Here is a 17,005-nt window from a genome sequence, read left to right on the forward strand (position 1 = left end):
ATGAAAAACCCAGCCTGTCAGGCTACACTCATCTCCCAGGAGCACCAAGGTTGAACAATGTGGCCAAGCTCCCAGCTGCAGAGGACTCCAGGGAAAAAGACATAATGCTAATGTCATGGTTATGGTTCGTGTTCTGGGACACGTAGTGCAGGTAATGAAAAGCTTCTGATTAACAGGGCTGATGCACAGACCACCCTTCTTCTGCATATCATGGTCTTCACTGAGTCCTCCTTCTGTGCTCTAATTGGAAACCTCTGAGTACAGAATTGTCCGAACTCCTTGCACAAGTATGTCCACACTGAACACAGAACCAAATCAGGAATGTGTGACTAATTCCCCTTCCTTTCTGTAAAGTGCTGGTTTTCCCCTCCAGTCTGGTACTCAGGAGTGAAAGAAAAATCATGAGCCATGCTAGGAAGACTCGTTAGCCCTGTGACAAGTTCCAAGGACGTGCCTTAGGCCATCTCCTCTTGGAAAGAAAAATGGGGTTTAGAGGTTAAATACATGTAGGAAGTCAAAACAAAGACACCACTGCTGACACTACCCAGACATGGGAACCTGCTGGTCTGTCTTATCCACAGGAAACAGGTCGTTCTCTGCTCTTTGAAGGAGTGTGACCTTCATATTATGTTGTTCTATCAGATCAAATATCCCTTTAAAAACAGAGCTGATTTTGCCTTTGTGAACAGCTCACTTCTTGGAAGGGGCTGGCAATTCCAATAAGAGAGCAATCCTATGCCAGTGAAAGGAAATTTTTTAAAGGTAGAGAGACTTCTAGAAAGATAATGCAAAACAGTCACTGACCAGTGTGCAGTACTTATCTACAGCAACCACACCAGAGCAGCACAGGGTTTACCATGAGTTGCAGTCCTGGGAGATGGTGAAGCCAGGAGGATAATGTTTTCCAGAGTGGATGCAGGAGCAGTCAGAGCTTTCAATGCAGTGTTCACCATCAAGGAGCAGCCCCTCTGGATAAGTCAGGTAGCATCAGACACCCGTATCACACACAGAGGAACAGAAACATAAATACAATTAGATTTTCTTCTTCTTCATGTGTTTTTCCAAGAATCCATATGCATTATTATCCACACTTAGTCACAGACAGCAATAAAAAGAAATGAGGCTTGCCAAAAAGCATCACAGGTGCAGGTGTCTGCTTTCCTTCTGGTGCTGCCTCTCTCTCAGACACGCTGAACAAAGCATTTCTGGTGCTCCCAGAAAAGCTCTTTGCTTAATACATCCTCAGGTCCAGAATATGTGTTAGGACATAGACAAATAAAACACAGGGAGCACAAAGTTGGTAAGAGCTGATCTGGGACCTGACTGTTGGAGAAACCATGAACTTCACTGGCTGCAGTAAAGGGTGTCCACAATATGAGGTCTTGTATTTATCATAAGGGAACCAAAGATAAGGCAAAGTAGGGGATGAAGAAATAAATTTGGACACCATGTAAGTCTAGCAGAGAGGGTCTGAGAGGAAGAAGCCGCTTCTTAACTTCTGCAGAGGCAAAAAGCAAAAGGGCCAGCTTCCCAGCTTGGGTCCAGCTGCTGAAGTTTCCATATTACACTACTATAATTACCTGTGCTATAGAGAGAGCTCTTTATTCTCCAAGGATAAACAGAGGCACAAAAGAGTTACAATACTTTTCTAAGGCAGAAACTTGTCCTTCTATTGCTAGTTAATAGTGCTTTCTATTCAATCCCTATATTGAGAGATAGTTGATATGCCCCCATTTTGAGAAGAGCTGCTGCGGTGAAACATTTGTTTTCTTGAACACCCCTCTCCCTTCTCTTTGAGGGACTCCTTCCAATCCCCTGCAGAGATTTTGGCTCTTTTCCCTGGCAGCAGCAGTCATCACTGACAGCAAGACCCAGGTAAGTCTCCTTTCTCCTATTCTTCCCATAGAGCTGCCTGAAAAGATCTTGGCTGATGAGAAAATCCTTCCAGTGAGAGAGAATCACAAGATCTGAGCATTTAAGAGTGCTGGGGCTCTCCAGAGAGCACAAGAAAACAGGACGCCTGCCTTTTTTTCCTGGCAAGAGTAATTCCATTTACAGCAATTAATGTAACCATGAGGGGCATTTAACAGAGAGAAAAAATGATTTAAAAAAAAAAAGAATACATCTGTCAAACATCCTCCAGATCCTGTTTGCTCTTGGAGCACTGGAGGAAAGCTAAGTGAAGGTAGAATCCTCATCAAAAATCCCTGTAGTCATCTGTCAGATCCTCCTGGTTTTCTATCAAACTCAAATCCAGGTTCTTCCCTTCTGGCTGTGCAACAAATAGCCAGAAAAAGTTTTGAATTGCTGATTGTTATTCTCATACCCTTTGCCCTTTCTGTGGAGCTCCTGATTCTCTGCTCCTCAGTTCCTCTCGCCTTAGACCTTTCCCATGCTGAACAGACCAATGCATCTACCAAACGAAAATACAGCAAGAACCCTTGTGCAGCCAGTGGATTCAGCTCTCTCCGACACTTCCAGGACTGCATAAACACAGTATAAATACTGGATTCTTCACAACAAAATCATCTCCCGAGTCTGGTTAGGTCACTTGTCACCCTCCATGTACATCTTTGCAGATCCTGCCACACCTTTGAACATCCAGCAAGGAAGAGACTGGCAGCTGAATGGGAAACTACCAAAGTGAATGCAGAAACTACACAAATGAGGCTGACATGGTCATTATTGCCTTGTTTTGGAAAACAAATCTCTGCTAAGCTCCATCATACTTGGCATCTTGTACAAGGAGACACTAAACACCTCTGTGCATTCACAAAGTCCTATTCAAAACAAACAAAGCACCCAATGAACAAAACAAAACAAACAAACAAACAAAAAAAAAATCCAGAAATGGAAGTATATGGAGCTTTGGAGCCAGGAATAAAGCTCTCCTCCTGCAGTTGTTTTAAGTACAACAGACAAGTGAAAGATTGGCGTGGCTGGGCAGTTCCCTTTAATCCAATCAAATCTCCTGGATGGAAGGGATGGAAGATTCAATAACAAATTAAATTATTCACCTAAATAATGAAGACCTTTGAAACTGCAGTGCAAGCTCTACATGTACTGTTTTTCTGCAAGAAATTCCTTCACTACATTCTCTGCTGTTTCTTCCCCTAACTGTATTTGCCTCTAACCCATGAAACTCAGAAGGAGTACATCAAGGGCAAGCAGTCTCTCACCAAAGAAATAAAGGCAATCCTGGAATATTAGTTGGTGCTAATTTTCACAGAAACATTTATTTTTTAGTTGGCTCTGAAAAATGGCCCTTTGATGGAGTGAGCATACAGGAACTACAGAAACTGGATTATTCTAGGGCATAGTCCCAGAAAAAAAGAAGTGTTTCTGATTTCAAGAAAATTTAAGGGAAGACACAGCTTTCCTTCTTCTAATAAAATAGGTAGCCTGACTGCCAAATGTTTCTCTGTAAATAACCCAGTAAATAAATTACCAGGGCAGCTGCAGCCATCAACACATTGTCCATGACACACTTCATTGATATTCAGGCTCTGGCAGGTTTTGGCACATGGGGATACACACTCCTTATATTCCATGCCAACTGGACATCTTGGCCCTGAAACAATTAAAAGAAATTAGAAATGCAAATTCCTCAATAAGTCTCAAACCAACAAATCCCTTCATTATGAAAGGTTGAACCACAGAGACACAAAAGGTCATGTCAGCTTCCAAATGATTACTTCTTTTATAGAAGCAGAACATTTTAGAAATATTTGATTTTCTGTTTGCTGCAATATCATCACCTGTCAGGTAGCTTGGTATATACTCAGAGGTTAAAGCCAATTTGTGTTCTAGTAAATTGAGTCTTAATAACTAAACCCAAGTGCATTAAGAATAATCAAAGCCAGGGAGAAGTTCTGCAGTAATATCTAAGCAATTTGGACAGACAGGGTTGTTTTGTACCTTTAAGCCATGCACTTACTCCACCCATTTGTGAAATTATCCTGTTTGATGTTTCCAGGGAGAAGCAGGAGACAGTTAAAACTCTGAATCCCATCCTCCTTCTTCCCGAGAACCATCATCTCAGGATAACACCCATGCTGTGGTATCTCCACTAATAAGCCATTATCTAGGCCAGGCCATTATGCAAACACACTATTACAGCCATTCTTTCTCTTCAGTTCATACACACACCATGCCCTACAAGACTGCGGAGGCATGGAGTGGGAATAAAAGGTTAGAGCCTGCCCTTTCCAAGCAAATCCTCTGCTGAAGAGGTGGGAGGATAATGAAGGAGTGATCTTGCCCTGGGTGCCCTGGGCTTGGGCACCAACTCACACTTGCACAGTGTGCTCAGCACTAGAGCCCTTCCCACACAGCAGAGCATTCCATACCTTCATCATCATCATCATCTCCTGAGAAAGCATCACAGCACAGACAAAGGGTGACAGAAAATTAAGCTCCTGCTGTGGCAGTGAGACACTTCCCTCTTTCTTGACTCAGGAAATAAAACCAAACTATGGCTCGTGAATTCAAGGGCTAGAAATGAGATCTAAAGCCTCTGGGATCATAGAAAGGCTCAATTCACTTGAGGCTTTTAATAAGACTTAGAAAGAGCCCCAAGAAAAATGGGTTCTCTGGCTCACACCCTGAGCAAGGAGAAGAGCTTCAATAGATTCCTTTTATGTCCCAATGGAAAGGTAATAAATTACTGCTAGAACTCTGACTGTACAATCCCTAGAACAAGTGGGTGGCAGCATCTTGCTGCCCTTAGCACATCCTGGAGGCACAGTTTTCTTCAGTGGCCAGTAGCAGAACACCTTTACCAGGGAACTGCTATCAGTACAAATCAGTTTACCCCATGAAATCAATTTACACAAACATGCCAAGGAAACTGTCTTTTCTCATAACAAAAAGACCTAAGAAAAATCACTGAGAACATTATATTAGTGAATTTTTTAATTTCTTTTTTGAATGCTCTGTATTAAACCACAGTTCTCCAGTGGTGATATCAGCAGTAGGTGCAAATATTACATTTCCTCTATAAACACAATCCATCTCAGTCTATGCACTTCCTTGTTGCAAAACCTCAGCAGAGATGCAATCAGGTCCTCTGAACTCAGCAAAACTGGGCTAATAAAGGCAGCATTTCAGTCAGGATCTCCAACCTAGACAAAAATTTGCTTAGAAAAGGCAATGTCTCAATTTCAAGGCAATTGATTCAAGCAAACAAAGGATCAAACTATTGTCTTTATGCAAAAACGTTAGAGAGCATTTCACAAAGATGCTGATGTAAAAATACAGGCTGGAAAACGTCATACATCTGAACCATTTGTGAAGTAGCACCTAAACATCCTGGTCTATACCTTTGTGTATCAAATAAGACTTCACTGCCTGCGTGCATTGTGGTGGGACATGTAACAGCTCAGGATCTTCTTTATATACTGGCCAAACAATACTGCCTTGGGGACAAGAACTTCTAGAAAAAGGTGAGTGACGGAGAGCCAAGAGGGGGAGTGAGCAAAGGCACTTCCTATAAATTAACCAACCTCCTAAAAAAGCCCCAGCTGCTTTTAGCTACAGGACATAAATCTGCAAGACAGGCACGACCTTACTGGGGATGAGCAGCCTAGGAATAAATCTGCCAGCTTACTGCACGAGCTCTCTTCGGGCCAGCCCTCCAAAATGACTCCCTCATGAGCGCAGCTCCTCGCGTACTCCAGGAAGGCGGGGCAGTGACAGTCCACACCCTGGGGACACGCACAGATGTCCCTTTCACAGAGGCTGACGTAGGGTTCGGGATCCACTCGATGGTGGCACCGGGAGAAGGTCAGAGATGTGCTCAGCAGCTGGCAGGTTTCCAGGACGCCCTGCATGAGAAGTGAGGGCCAAAGGGGGAGAGAGAGAGAGAGAGAGAGAGCAAAGGGGACAAAATTACTTCCTACAGTCTCAGGAAGACAAGGGAAAACTCAACTTTTCCAAACACACCACCACCACTGTTGTTGAACAACACCACAGCTCTTATTTAACACCACCAAGCAGTTAATAATCACCAAGAGTTGATAGTGAGCTCTACCTATTTATTCACCACATCCGTGGATATGTTAATATACTGATTATTATAGAATGGAAACATAAGGGATGTTTCACACAGAAACATGTCAGTCAGTCAGCAAAAGGATGGAGGCATTCTACATCCTTCAGCTTCTCAGAAAAGAGCTGGATGCCATCTAGATTCCCATGAAGACACACACAGCAACAGAGGGGAACTGGGGTACGTAGGAAGAAAAACAACCAGACAGTATTTTGGATAGCAAGAGACCAGAGCAGGTGTCCAAGGGAAAGATTGAACCTAACTGAAATCCCAGGAATGAAATTTGTTTTCCACTTCTGGCCGCGCATTCCCATTGCTCTTGCTGGCTTGTCCAAAGCACAACAGGTCAATTTAACCCAGATAAATAGCAGAACAATAGCCCAGGGAAGAAAAGCAATTTGTTCTGCTCTTCTCCTGAGTTAAATCAGTGCGGCGACTGCCAGAGTGAGGGGAGGACACCACAGGGAGATGGGAGGAGAGTATCAAGACCTCTTCTTTCAGACAGCAGAAACCTAAAAGGAAACTTAACCGTATGTGAAACAAAACCTAAGGAAAACTTGGTGTATGATTAAGTTCTCCAGGGGAGGCTCCCAAATAAACTCTTTTGTGAACATTATGTCACAGTTCAGTGAGTCTGAAGTCCTCGGTGCAATTTTCTGAAAGGATGGCGCTGAGTTTAGGTAAGTGAAAAAACGATTTTCTGATCCAACTCAACCACAAAGAGTTGGATCCTAACCTTGTTCTACTTATTTGTCAGTGTTTTATATAAGCAAATGTAACCATGGTGTACTTTGCAGGTGTTATACTCAGTGGTTGGGGGGGGCCATACTCTTCAGAGTGGTTCACAGCTACAGTCCATTACTTCTAAAAAACCTTACATGTACCTGAGGTGATAGCACATACAAGCTGCTCTGTTTAAAAAAAAAAAAAAAATCACCTTGTTTTCTCATTCTCTGGGAGATGAAAAAAATGGAGAGAAAAAAAAAAAAAAAAAAACACAGGAAACAATCAAGATGTCTTCTCTGAGTGGCAGCTGTGGTACCTACATAGGAAAACTGCTGACTAGAAAATACCTTTTTATTTTGGCTAAAGGGTGTTTTGTTCAGGTGATCAATTCAAGCTAGTACATGTCTGAGCCAAGACAGAATTTCTTGCTTATGAAAACAAACCAACCAGAAATGTCTAGTCCATTGGGAATGTATTCCAAATTTAGCAAAGGGTTCAGGGAACAACCACACATTCAAAGAGGTTTTGAGCTTTCTGAGAAAGGACTCAGGGAACTTAAAATGGTGCTAACTGAGAGCTGGACTTGGTGAAAATCAGAAATTCATCTCCAGCCTGGGATAATTCTGATGCCCAAACAGAACCCACCATACTGAATCAGATGGACGGAAGAAAAAAAAAAAAAAAAAGAAAAAAAAAAATAAAGAAAAAAGAAAAAAAAATAGAAAGGGGGGAGCAGAAAGTACATAAATGGTGGTTGGTGCTGCTTTAAGACTCACGTAAGTACAAAAAAGCTGAAAAAGTGCCCTAAAGGTAGAAGTAACAACAACAGAAGCAGCCAAGAAAGCTATTAAAAGCTGTGCTTGGAGATAAAATTGATAATCCCAGGAGCTCAGAGCCATTCAGAGGATGAGCAGTACAGCAACTCCTGGATCAAAGCCTTAATCCAGATAGCATCAAGTGCACCAGAAAATCAGTATATGCAACAATCCCATTTAGGGGCTGAGCTAATGAAGTTTCTTAAGGTAACAGCTTGTTAATACAACTCAAACAGCAAAATTCAGACTGTATACACCACTAAAAGGAACATTTTAGATGAGAGTGACTTAAAAAATAAAGGAGATTACACACCAAAAAAATTATCCCATTTTTCTTTTCCTCTAGTTCTTCACTAACAGCATAACCAAAGGCTGAGCTCCAGCTGATAAACTAGAAATCAAGTGATATATGTTGAAAAGCAACAAACAGTTCATTTTCTCTATGTAAAGGCTTTCTTGCCATTCAAAATTTGTCAGATTTTCCAGTGATTTTCTGCAAAAAATTATAGCTGAAATTTTCCCATCTTTCAGACATATCTCAACTACCATGACAAATAAGCTGAAATATGGGTAAATCCAAATAGATACAAACAAAAAAATTGCCATGAGGGTATGGAAAAATCACCCTTGGAGATATTCAAAATGTGAGTGGACAAGAACCTGAGCAGCCTGACCTAGGATGGTGCAGTTGGAAGCAGGGAATTGGACTCAATAACCCCTTCACCCTTGGAGATATTCAAAATGTGAGTGGACAAGAACCTGAGCAGCCTGACCTAGGATGGTGCAGTTGGAAGCAGGGAATTGGACTCAATAACCCCTTCCAACTTTAAACACTCTGTAAATTATTTTTATTTTCACTCATTCCTTTCTTTAAAACTCACTGGTCAGGCTGGACTAAGGTTCTTATTCTTTAGTTGAGAGGACAGTGGTGAGTAATAAATATCAGCAGCCTCAGCCACTGCTGTAACATTCCTGCTCATGGAAGCTACTCCACACAAAGAAATATTTAAACCCAACAGACTGGAGAGTGAAGCCCCAGGCTGAAACAGTGCTTAGGGTAAAGGTGGCTGCAAGATTAAAATTAGCAGGACTGACTGCTGTATCTGAAATGCAGATGAAGGTCATGAAATTTCTCACTTTCCTTCTGCAGAAATCCTATTTTAATTGTTTCTTTAAATAGGTCGGCAGGGTCCTGGCACTGGTAACCCTCAGCAACCACAAAACTCGCTGACCTTCGTTCTGCCCCAGGCCCACCACACAGAGCTGGAGGTGGAATTTTGTACATTCTTCCCATTTCTGTGGCATTTCCTTCTGCTGCTGCATGAACTGCATTTGTCTATGGCTCAACAATTACCATTAAAGAGAGAGAACATAAAAAATAACAGCAGGAATCAAAGACAGCCTCTCATTCCCTTGAATTTAAACCCTATGGTATGCAGATACACATATGGTTTCTCCAGAGCACTCAGCAAGGGTATATTTTGGTGCCATAACTGAGTATAATTTTTCAGAAAATATATTTCATGGAGAAAGATTTAGCCTCCTATCTTTCCAAATTAAAAGCATTAAAACCCAGTACATTTAATACACCAAACACTGGCTGTATGTTTGAGCAGACTAAGTAACAATGGATAGAAATCACTTCTCTTGAATGCTGATTAATCTGATGAAGAAAAATGAGATTTTTAGATAAAATGGGCCTCATTTTCACCCATGTAATATATGATGATATTGTATAGAATTATTTGGGTTGGACATTAAAGAGTCTCTAGTCCAATCCCCTGCCATGGGCAGGAAACACCTTCCACTAGACAAGGCTGCTCCAGGCCCCACCTAACCAAGCCTTGAACATTTCCAGGGACAGGGCTGGACCTGCCACTGACCCCCAACCATGATGAAGTATGGCTCAAAGCTGACAATTTCTATTTGTTTTCAGATCTGAGAATGAATGTGATTTCTTTATTACATATGGAAGTATTCCATAGGATAATGGGAAAACTGTTTCTTACCAACTGCAGAAAGAGCTGAATTTCAGCAAAAACAAAAATCAGCTGAATATTAATTTCAGTAATTTTCACCTCTAACATACTATAGTTATTATTTCCTAATAAGAAAAGAAAAAAATGAAATATAGTGAGCTCTGGCCTCCACACACCATTTCTCTTAGAGGTGAAATCTAGAAAAATCAAGGTAATGTATAAGAACACAGTAATAAATTGCAATGCTTTAGACCATCCACATTTCTGTTTTCAAGCCTGCCTTGTTGCTATAGCTTTCCAGATCACCCATTCATACTTTCAGATCCATGTTACCCATGCTGTTGGTCATCTTAAAAGTCTGTTAAGTTGCAGTACTTTGTTCAACAGCCTAAACCAGTGAAAAAATGGATCAGACAAAGCAGCAAGGCACCTTTTTGGCAACTAAACATCAGCTACAGAGGGCAGTTTGGAATGCCCTCGGGATCTCAAAGCAAGGCAGGTAATCACACTACATGTGTGTGTTTTAGAGGTGGAGGCCATGGAAAGGCCCTGGCAAAAGAGGGGTAGGAGTGTGAGCTGGTTCAAGACTTTTCAGCTGAAACACAGAGCCATTAAACAAGACAAAAACTTCCAAAATAACTTTTTCAACATTTTTTAGGATTTGAAGATAAAGGAGAAGCAGGGCTTTCTTATTCCACTGCACAGAATCATACAATGGTTTGGGTTGGAAGGGACCTTAAAGATCATCTCATTACAACTCCACTGCCATGGGCAGGGAAGCTTTCTACTACACCAGGCTGCTCAGAGCCCCATCCAACTTTGCCTTGGACACTTCCAGGGATGTGGCATCCACAGCTCCTCTGGGAAACATGTGCCAGGGCCTCACCACTCTCACAGCAAAAAATTTCTTCTTAACATCCAATCTAAACCTCTTCTCTGTTAGTGTGAAGCCATTTTCCCTCATCCTATCACTACAATTCCTGCTGAAAGAAGACAGAAGCCATCTCTCCAACGATGCTGTTGGCTGGGGAGGGGAGCAAAAAGAGAGGGCAAAGAAAACCACAAACCTAGCCAATGTGAGGATATTGGGGTGGGAGGAATGCCCTGAAGCAGAGCTGCTGCTTCCCTCACCTAACAGCTGACTGCCTGGCTGGGAGGGAGGCTGGGAGACCAAGGAGATTTACATTCCTGAAGCTGAGGCAAGCAAACAAAGCACACTATTAAAAAGCCCTACATTCTTCAGGAGGCACTTGTTTGGCTGGACTGCTATTAATAGTGCTGTGTTTATTCTTGCACAGTGAATAAATTAAGGCAATGTTAAATGCTGTGAGCTTATAAACTCACATGAGAAAGAATATCATTTCATTCAGTTTGTGGGAAAGAAAACTTTATCCACAAAGCATCAATATTTAACAGTATCTGTATAAATTAGCTGTACTCAACCCGTCAGACTGGATTTCACCCTGCATGCCACTCCCCAGCCTCAGCTGCAATGTTGACACTTTCTAAACATTAAACTCACCCAAACAGATAAAATTCCAGGGACCACAACCAGTCACAAGAACCACCCTTTACTCTAGAGCTGTAACTAGGTTTAAAAATCATATGATGGTTTGGATTAGAAGGAACTTTAAAGATCACAAAGCTCCTCCCCCTTGCCATGGGCAGGGACACCCCCCACTACCCCAGGTTGCTCCCAGCCCCATCCAGCCTGGCCTTGGAACACTGCCAGGGATGGGGCAGCCACAGCTGCTCTGGGAAACCTGTGCCAGGGCCTCCCCACCCTCACAGGGAACAATTTCATCCCAATATCCAATCTAAACTGCCTCTCTGTCAATGTGAAGCCAATGCCCCTTTGTCCTGTCCCTCCAGCCCCCTGCCAAGAGTCTTTATCGTTCCTGTGGGCTCCCTTCAGGCTCTGCAAGGCCACAATGAGGTCACCCCAAAGCCTTCTCCTCTCCAGGTTGAACAATCCCAATTCCCTCAGCCTTTCCTCCCAGCAGAGCTGCTCCATCCCTGTGCTGCCCTTGGTGTCCCTGCTCTGGCCTGGCTCCAGCAGCTCCCTGTCCTGTTGAGCAGCCCTCTCCCTAAAAACGCCTCAGCCAGGTTGGAAGCCCTCATGCTTTGGTGCTTGGCACCACACATATTTACTCAAGTCAGCTGTTCAGTCTGCCCCAGCCACAAGAGAAACACCCCACACACACCACCTCTGCCCAAGAAAGAAGCATCAGCCAGATATCTCCAGCATGAAGCCACTGCCTGTAGTTACTCAGCCAGTTTTGCAGGTAGCGAGGCTGAAGCGCTGAGGGGCACGAGCATCCTTCACTGAATTCCACAACACATCTGGAAGAATCCCCATCCAAAAGCTTAATGGAAGTATAAAGAGTCAGAACTCTGCAACTTGTCCAACCCTTAGTTAGCATTTTCCAGGCAGCAGATACGTTCCAGGAAGTGAGAATACTCTTGAGAAACTATTTGAGTCTAGTTTAGCAAATACCTGCCTACAGGACTCATATAGGGAGAAACTAACAGCTACATTTCGGCCTCAGTCACTCTGATATAAATCTAAACCTGGCACCCAGGAAATCATTTTGATTTACAACAGAGTACATGGAATCAATTGTAACCCCTCAAGGGATGAAGGTTCAATTTACCATGACACTCATAACCTGTTAAAACTATGTGCTTCAGTAAATATTCAAAACTACTTTTTACCCTGAGCTGGTGACCATCTGCCTGAATCCACACCCTGTCTAAAGGAAACAAGAAACTTGTTTTTACTTATAAAAGGCATGAAGAAAAAGGTTGATGCAGCAAAGGGGGTCACAGGGTTGGCCAAGGCAAACAGTTCTGTGTTTCTTCAATAAATCAGCACTACCATCCACACATGTAGCTGAAGGAACTTCCTCCTGGGAAGAAGAATAGCCTGGTGACACAGAGCTTTTGGAACACGAACAGAAAACATCTCCTTGGTCAAAAACAGCCAGGCTGGAGCACCTCCTTCCTCTGCTGACTCCCAAGTATATAAACTGCAACAAATTCACAAATACCACGTGGGGAGGCAGTGCCCACAGAGGCTTCAGAACTGATCCTTCCCTGCTGACACAATTAGAAAGGGAATTAACTACCCTTCAGTGACTCTACAGGAATCACTGAAACATACCTTTCCCGAGTAACATCATCATTTCTTTGGCACTAACTCCCACTTCAGCCTCAAACAAGCTGTGTATCTGTTTAAATGGTTGTGGTGGGGGAACGGTGGTTATGTATATATAGACAGATAGGTTACAGAGTTAGGCTGGATATCAGAAAAGGCTCTTCCCCCAGAGTGTGTCGGGCACTGGACAAACTCCTCAGGGAATGGTCACGGCTCCAAGGCTGCCAGCGCTCCGGCAGAGTTTGGACAGCGCTCCCAGGCTCAGGGTGGGATTGCTGACGTATCTGTGCAGGGCCAGGAGTTGGACTCAGTGATCTTTGTGGGTCCCTTCCAAATCAGAATGTTCTATGATTTCTGCTCTTCTGCCAAAGGGCAGGCAAGCTGCCTTTCAGGTAGGGGAGGACTGAAACCAGAATGGCATCTTGTAGCACCAACCTTCTCTGCCATATCAGATGAAATGTTGCAGGTGTTGCTTGGAGTCTGCACTCTCTTGCAGCGCTTGTTTTCACTGTGCAAAGCCCAGGAGTTGGCAAAATCATAACTGTTCCCCACCAGGGTCCCTGAGAATAAAGAAGAGGAGAAGCAACATGGCTGCTTGAGGGGTTTTAGCAACAAGTGGGCATTTTTGGCTGCTATTAAGGTGATAGTCTGCCAAAAGCTCTCTTTAAAAATATAAACTGTTGCATCAAATAGATTTTTATTCCAAACAGATTGACTGTAGGAAAGGCACTATCAGTGATATGGATTTACTTCTGCTAAGGATGTTTCTAAGCTCAAGGACAGAATAAAGACTGCAGAAGGCAGCTCCCACCTCCCTCATGCCTGGCATGAACATGGGAGGAGTTGCTGCTGGTCAGCTACAATCTGCAGAAGCCAAAGCATGCGTGCACATCTCTTACCACTTAAAAGTTGTCAATAAACCAAAACATATTAGAAAGGCAAACAAACCTAGCTGTTCACCCTAATTGAAGAAAGCATTAGCACTCTTGACCCCACCTAGCCTTGATTTTTCTCTTGTCCAAAATTAAATCTTGTGCGCAAAGAAGCTTAACATGCACCATCATGGTCTGGGCCCATCTTCTTCCTGGGCAGGGTGTCCTGAAACACACTCCTCTGTCTCAGGACAAGCAGCTCCTGGCCCAGGCTTAGCAAGATTTGCATCCAATTTCCATAAAAGCAAAGCTGAATGAGTCTGTACGGCTGCAGCTTCCCAGGAGACGCAAAGCACCGCTCTGCTGCTCTTGCTCCACCTTTCTGAGAAGGGGGATCCTCCCAGAGAGGGAATGTTTCCTCCACCCTCTTTTGCCACCCGTGGCCTTGCTGTTTCTAGGACTATCCCTGCTTCCTATTGTGGGTACCTGCTACTAGACAATTTTGTGACCCTCAGTTGCTTTTTAAAACCCCATTGTGAGAATATGAATTGACAGTGTTAACCCATTCCAAAGACCCTGTGTAGAGTATATATTAAAGTACAAGCCTGGCTATATCTAAAAACCAAATTAAATTCTTCCCAAATATACCTATTAAATGTCTAATAATATATACATATATAGATAATAAAGATTCCATTAAGGTTCCTGTTTAGTACAAACACAAGGAATATAAACACCACAAAAAACTCTTCCTAAACTATGGAGTGGTCATGAAAACTGCCCTGAGAATGCTAAGGCAAAGGTATAAAGACCTGTAGAGGTTTTTTTTGTAAACTAGAAATTAGGGGCTTTTAAAGATACATGCAGATATCAAAGGAGGAGGGGATAAAAGATAAATTTTTCATCTATGCAGCTAGGACTTGGCACAAGAAAAGAAATGCAGCAACATTAGCTTATCACATATCACAAACATTAAAGCAGCAATGCAAGACAGCCTGAGGAGAAGCACGGTGCCAAATTCCCTTCTGTTTGCAGAGTAAGGCAGCCTTTCCCTAGCAGGTGCGCAACAGGAGCTGGGCTCTGCTCTGAAGCAGTGTTTCTCAAGCCCTGGATGCACATCCATGTCAGAATTCCTGTTGGCAGCTACCCCCAGGGCCTCCTTCACCCACAGACTAAAACTTGAAGGTCGGGACAATGGTTGGCCCTAAAATACTGGTCACTTTTTTTTTCATTTCTCTCCTTCCAATATTTTTTTTTCTTCTGCAGTGCTTGTAAATTTATACCTCTTATGCGGTTCTTTTACACAACATTTGCATTCTGTGATTTTTATTCTTTGTTTGATGTAGTCTATGACTCACACTTCAAGTAAGCAAAGGGTCTGGAGATTCAGTCATGTGAGGAGCACCTGAGGGAGCTGTGGGGGCTCAGCCTGGAGAAAAGGAGGCTCAGGGGGAAACTTCTGGCTCTGCACAACTCCCTGACAGGAGGGTACAGCCAGGGGGGTCGGGCTTTGCTCCCAGGGAACAAGAGACAGGATGAGAAGAAATGTTCTCAAGCTGTGCCAGGGGAGGTTCAGATTGGACACCAGGAATAATTTCTTCATGGGGAGGATTGTCAAGCATTGGAACAGGCTGCTGTGCAGGGTGGTGGAGTCACCACCCCTCTAAGTGCTCAAGGAATGACTGAATATGGCACTCTGGCTTAGTTGACAAGGTGTAGATCACTCAAAGGTTGGACTTGATGATCTTGGATGTCTTTTCTAACCTAAATTCACTTCACTTATTTGATGAGGCTTCAGGAAGAAAAATCCCTAGCACATCTGACTTCTCTGAGGAGAGGGAAAAGCAGCTGCCAACACCCATGCCTTTCCCACCTGACATCTCCATTTCCTTCTGCTGAACAACTCAAGAAGGGAGGAAAGGCAGTGGAAGAGACCACACAACAGCCTAAAAAAAAATCTGGGGTTTAAGCAGGCAGGTGATGCTGTCAACATAATCTGGCGCTGCAATCCCACCATACAGTAGGAACTGCCCTCGTCTCTTGCACAAGCAGAGTTTTGTTTTCCTTCTGTGGTCACCTCTTCTTCCTGGAAGCACCCAAGATTCTGGAGAAACAACTCCCTCATCAGAGCCCTTCACCCAGAAACCCTTCATGCAGCCTGAATGGGACTTTGGCTAAAGCACTGGTTTGGCCTAAGACTTGCAGGAAACGTGTTGAAAAGAGAAGTTGTTATAAAACATAATGAAAACAAAGGATATGGACACAAGTGCTTGAAGCAGGGGTGCCTGATATGGACCACAGTACAGATCCCAGCAGGTAAACTGGCTGCTGAAAAGCTGAGACCCCCCCCCTAGGCAGTCACCTGGGGTAGAATCTCCTTTTGGAATGCAATATGGGTTCAGGAGGCAGATATTAAAGGGACAACACAAATCCCACCTGTTTGTAACATCCCAGAAACATCACAACACCCACGACCTTGCAGAGGTCTTTGAGGAGAGCACCACTCCCCCACCACCTGAGCAGCAGGCAGGGTCTCCAGGGGTGTCCTGCTGGACTGGACTATGCCTTTAGTGCTCCAGTTGCTGCCCTCACGTCTGTCTCTCTTCAGAAAGATTTCCAGATCGATGACGGCCACCCTTCACAGCAAAATCCTTGTTCGCTGTGATTATCTGAGCCCCTAGCTACCAGTTCCTTCTGAAATCTGAAACTGGCCCCAGCTCGTTTACTGTGACACTGATGGTCAGGCAAGCAAAGCATCAGGAATAACCACCTCTTGCTCCAGGCACAGAGTGAGAAGCAGGAACCCTGACCTCCTTCCCTGGACCTCCTGCAGATTTTCCATATGGCCACAGGCCCATCAGATAACTCTCCCAGGCTCTGTTAACTCATCTATAAAATAAATGCAAGAATTTGGTCAAGACACTACAGACCTGTGAGTCTTAATTGCTAAATAGACTCTCAGTTGGTAAATAACCAACTTTAACATGTTGGGTATTTATCATGCAATGGGGGTGGAGGGTGGTTTGTTTGTTTGCTGTTTGGGGGGCTTTTTTTACACCATTTTACATGGTTCTAGGCAAGAAAAACTATTGGTAAGGCTGCCCAAGAACTGATTCATAGTTTGCATCAAATTAATAGTATGAAATAACAAAGTCGTGGGCTATAAAATCTTTCCTGCCCTCCCCAGTACAGCTAATATAAAATCAGTAATATTGAACAGGAGAGGGAAAGAGCCATCTCCAAAACTCTACTGCCTAGTGATGTGGCCACACTCCTCACAACAGAAATGTCTAACTTCAATCCCAGACCCTGAATAAAGCACGGGGCTTAGAAATGCAGGTTTCTAGCATCTCAGATGAATGTCCTAAAACATGGGCAGCACAACACAAGTAATCTTCACCTGTACC

General features: G+C 43.5%; 1 protein-coding gene across 3 annotated transcripts in view; it reads right to left on the minus strand.

Annotated features, from left to right (window-relative positions):
• VWF (von Willebrand factor) overlaps positions 1-17,005 on the minus strand; it is a 137,018-nt gene that overhangs the window by 95,761 nt on the left and 24,252 nt on the right. For all 3 annotated transcript variants that reach the window (XM_040063459.2, XM_040063457.2, XM_058420108.1), the window contains exons 6-9: positions 13,162-13,286; positions 5,609-5,825; positions 3,449-3,571; positions 857-968 (exon numbers count right to left, since the gene is read on the minus strand). In XM_040063459.2, coding sequence (XP_039919393.1) covers positions 857-968; positions 3,449-3,571; positions 5,609-5,825; positions 13,162-13,286 — 577 coding nt within the window. The remainder of the gene's footprint in view (positions 1-856; positions 969-3,448; positions 3,572-5,608; positions 5,826-13,161; positions 13,287-17,005) is intronic.

Source organism: Hirundo rustica, chromosome 4 (genome assembly GCF_015227805.2).
Source record: "Hirundo rustica isolate bHirRus1 chromosome 4, bHirRus1.pri.v3, whole genome shotgun sequence".
In the NCBI taxonomy this organism is placed as follows: domain Eukaryota; kingdom Metazoa; phylum Chordata; class Aves; order Passeriformes; family Hirundinidae; genus Hirundo; species Hirundo rustica.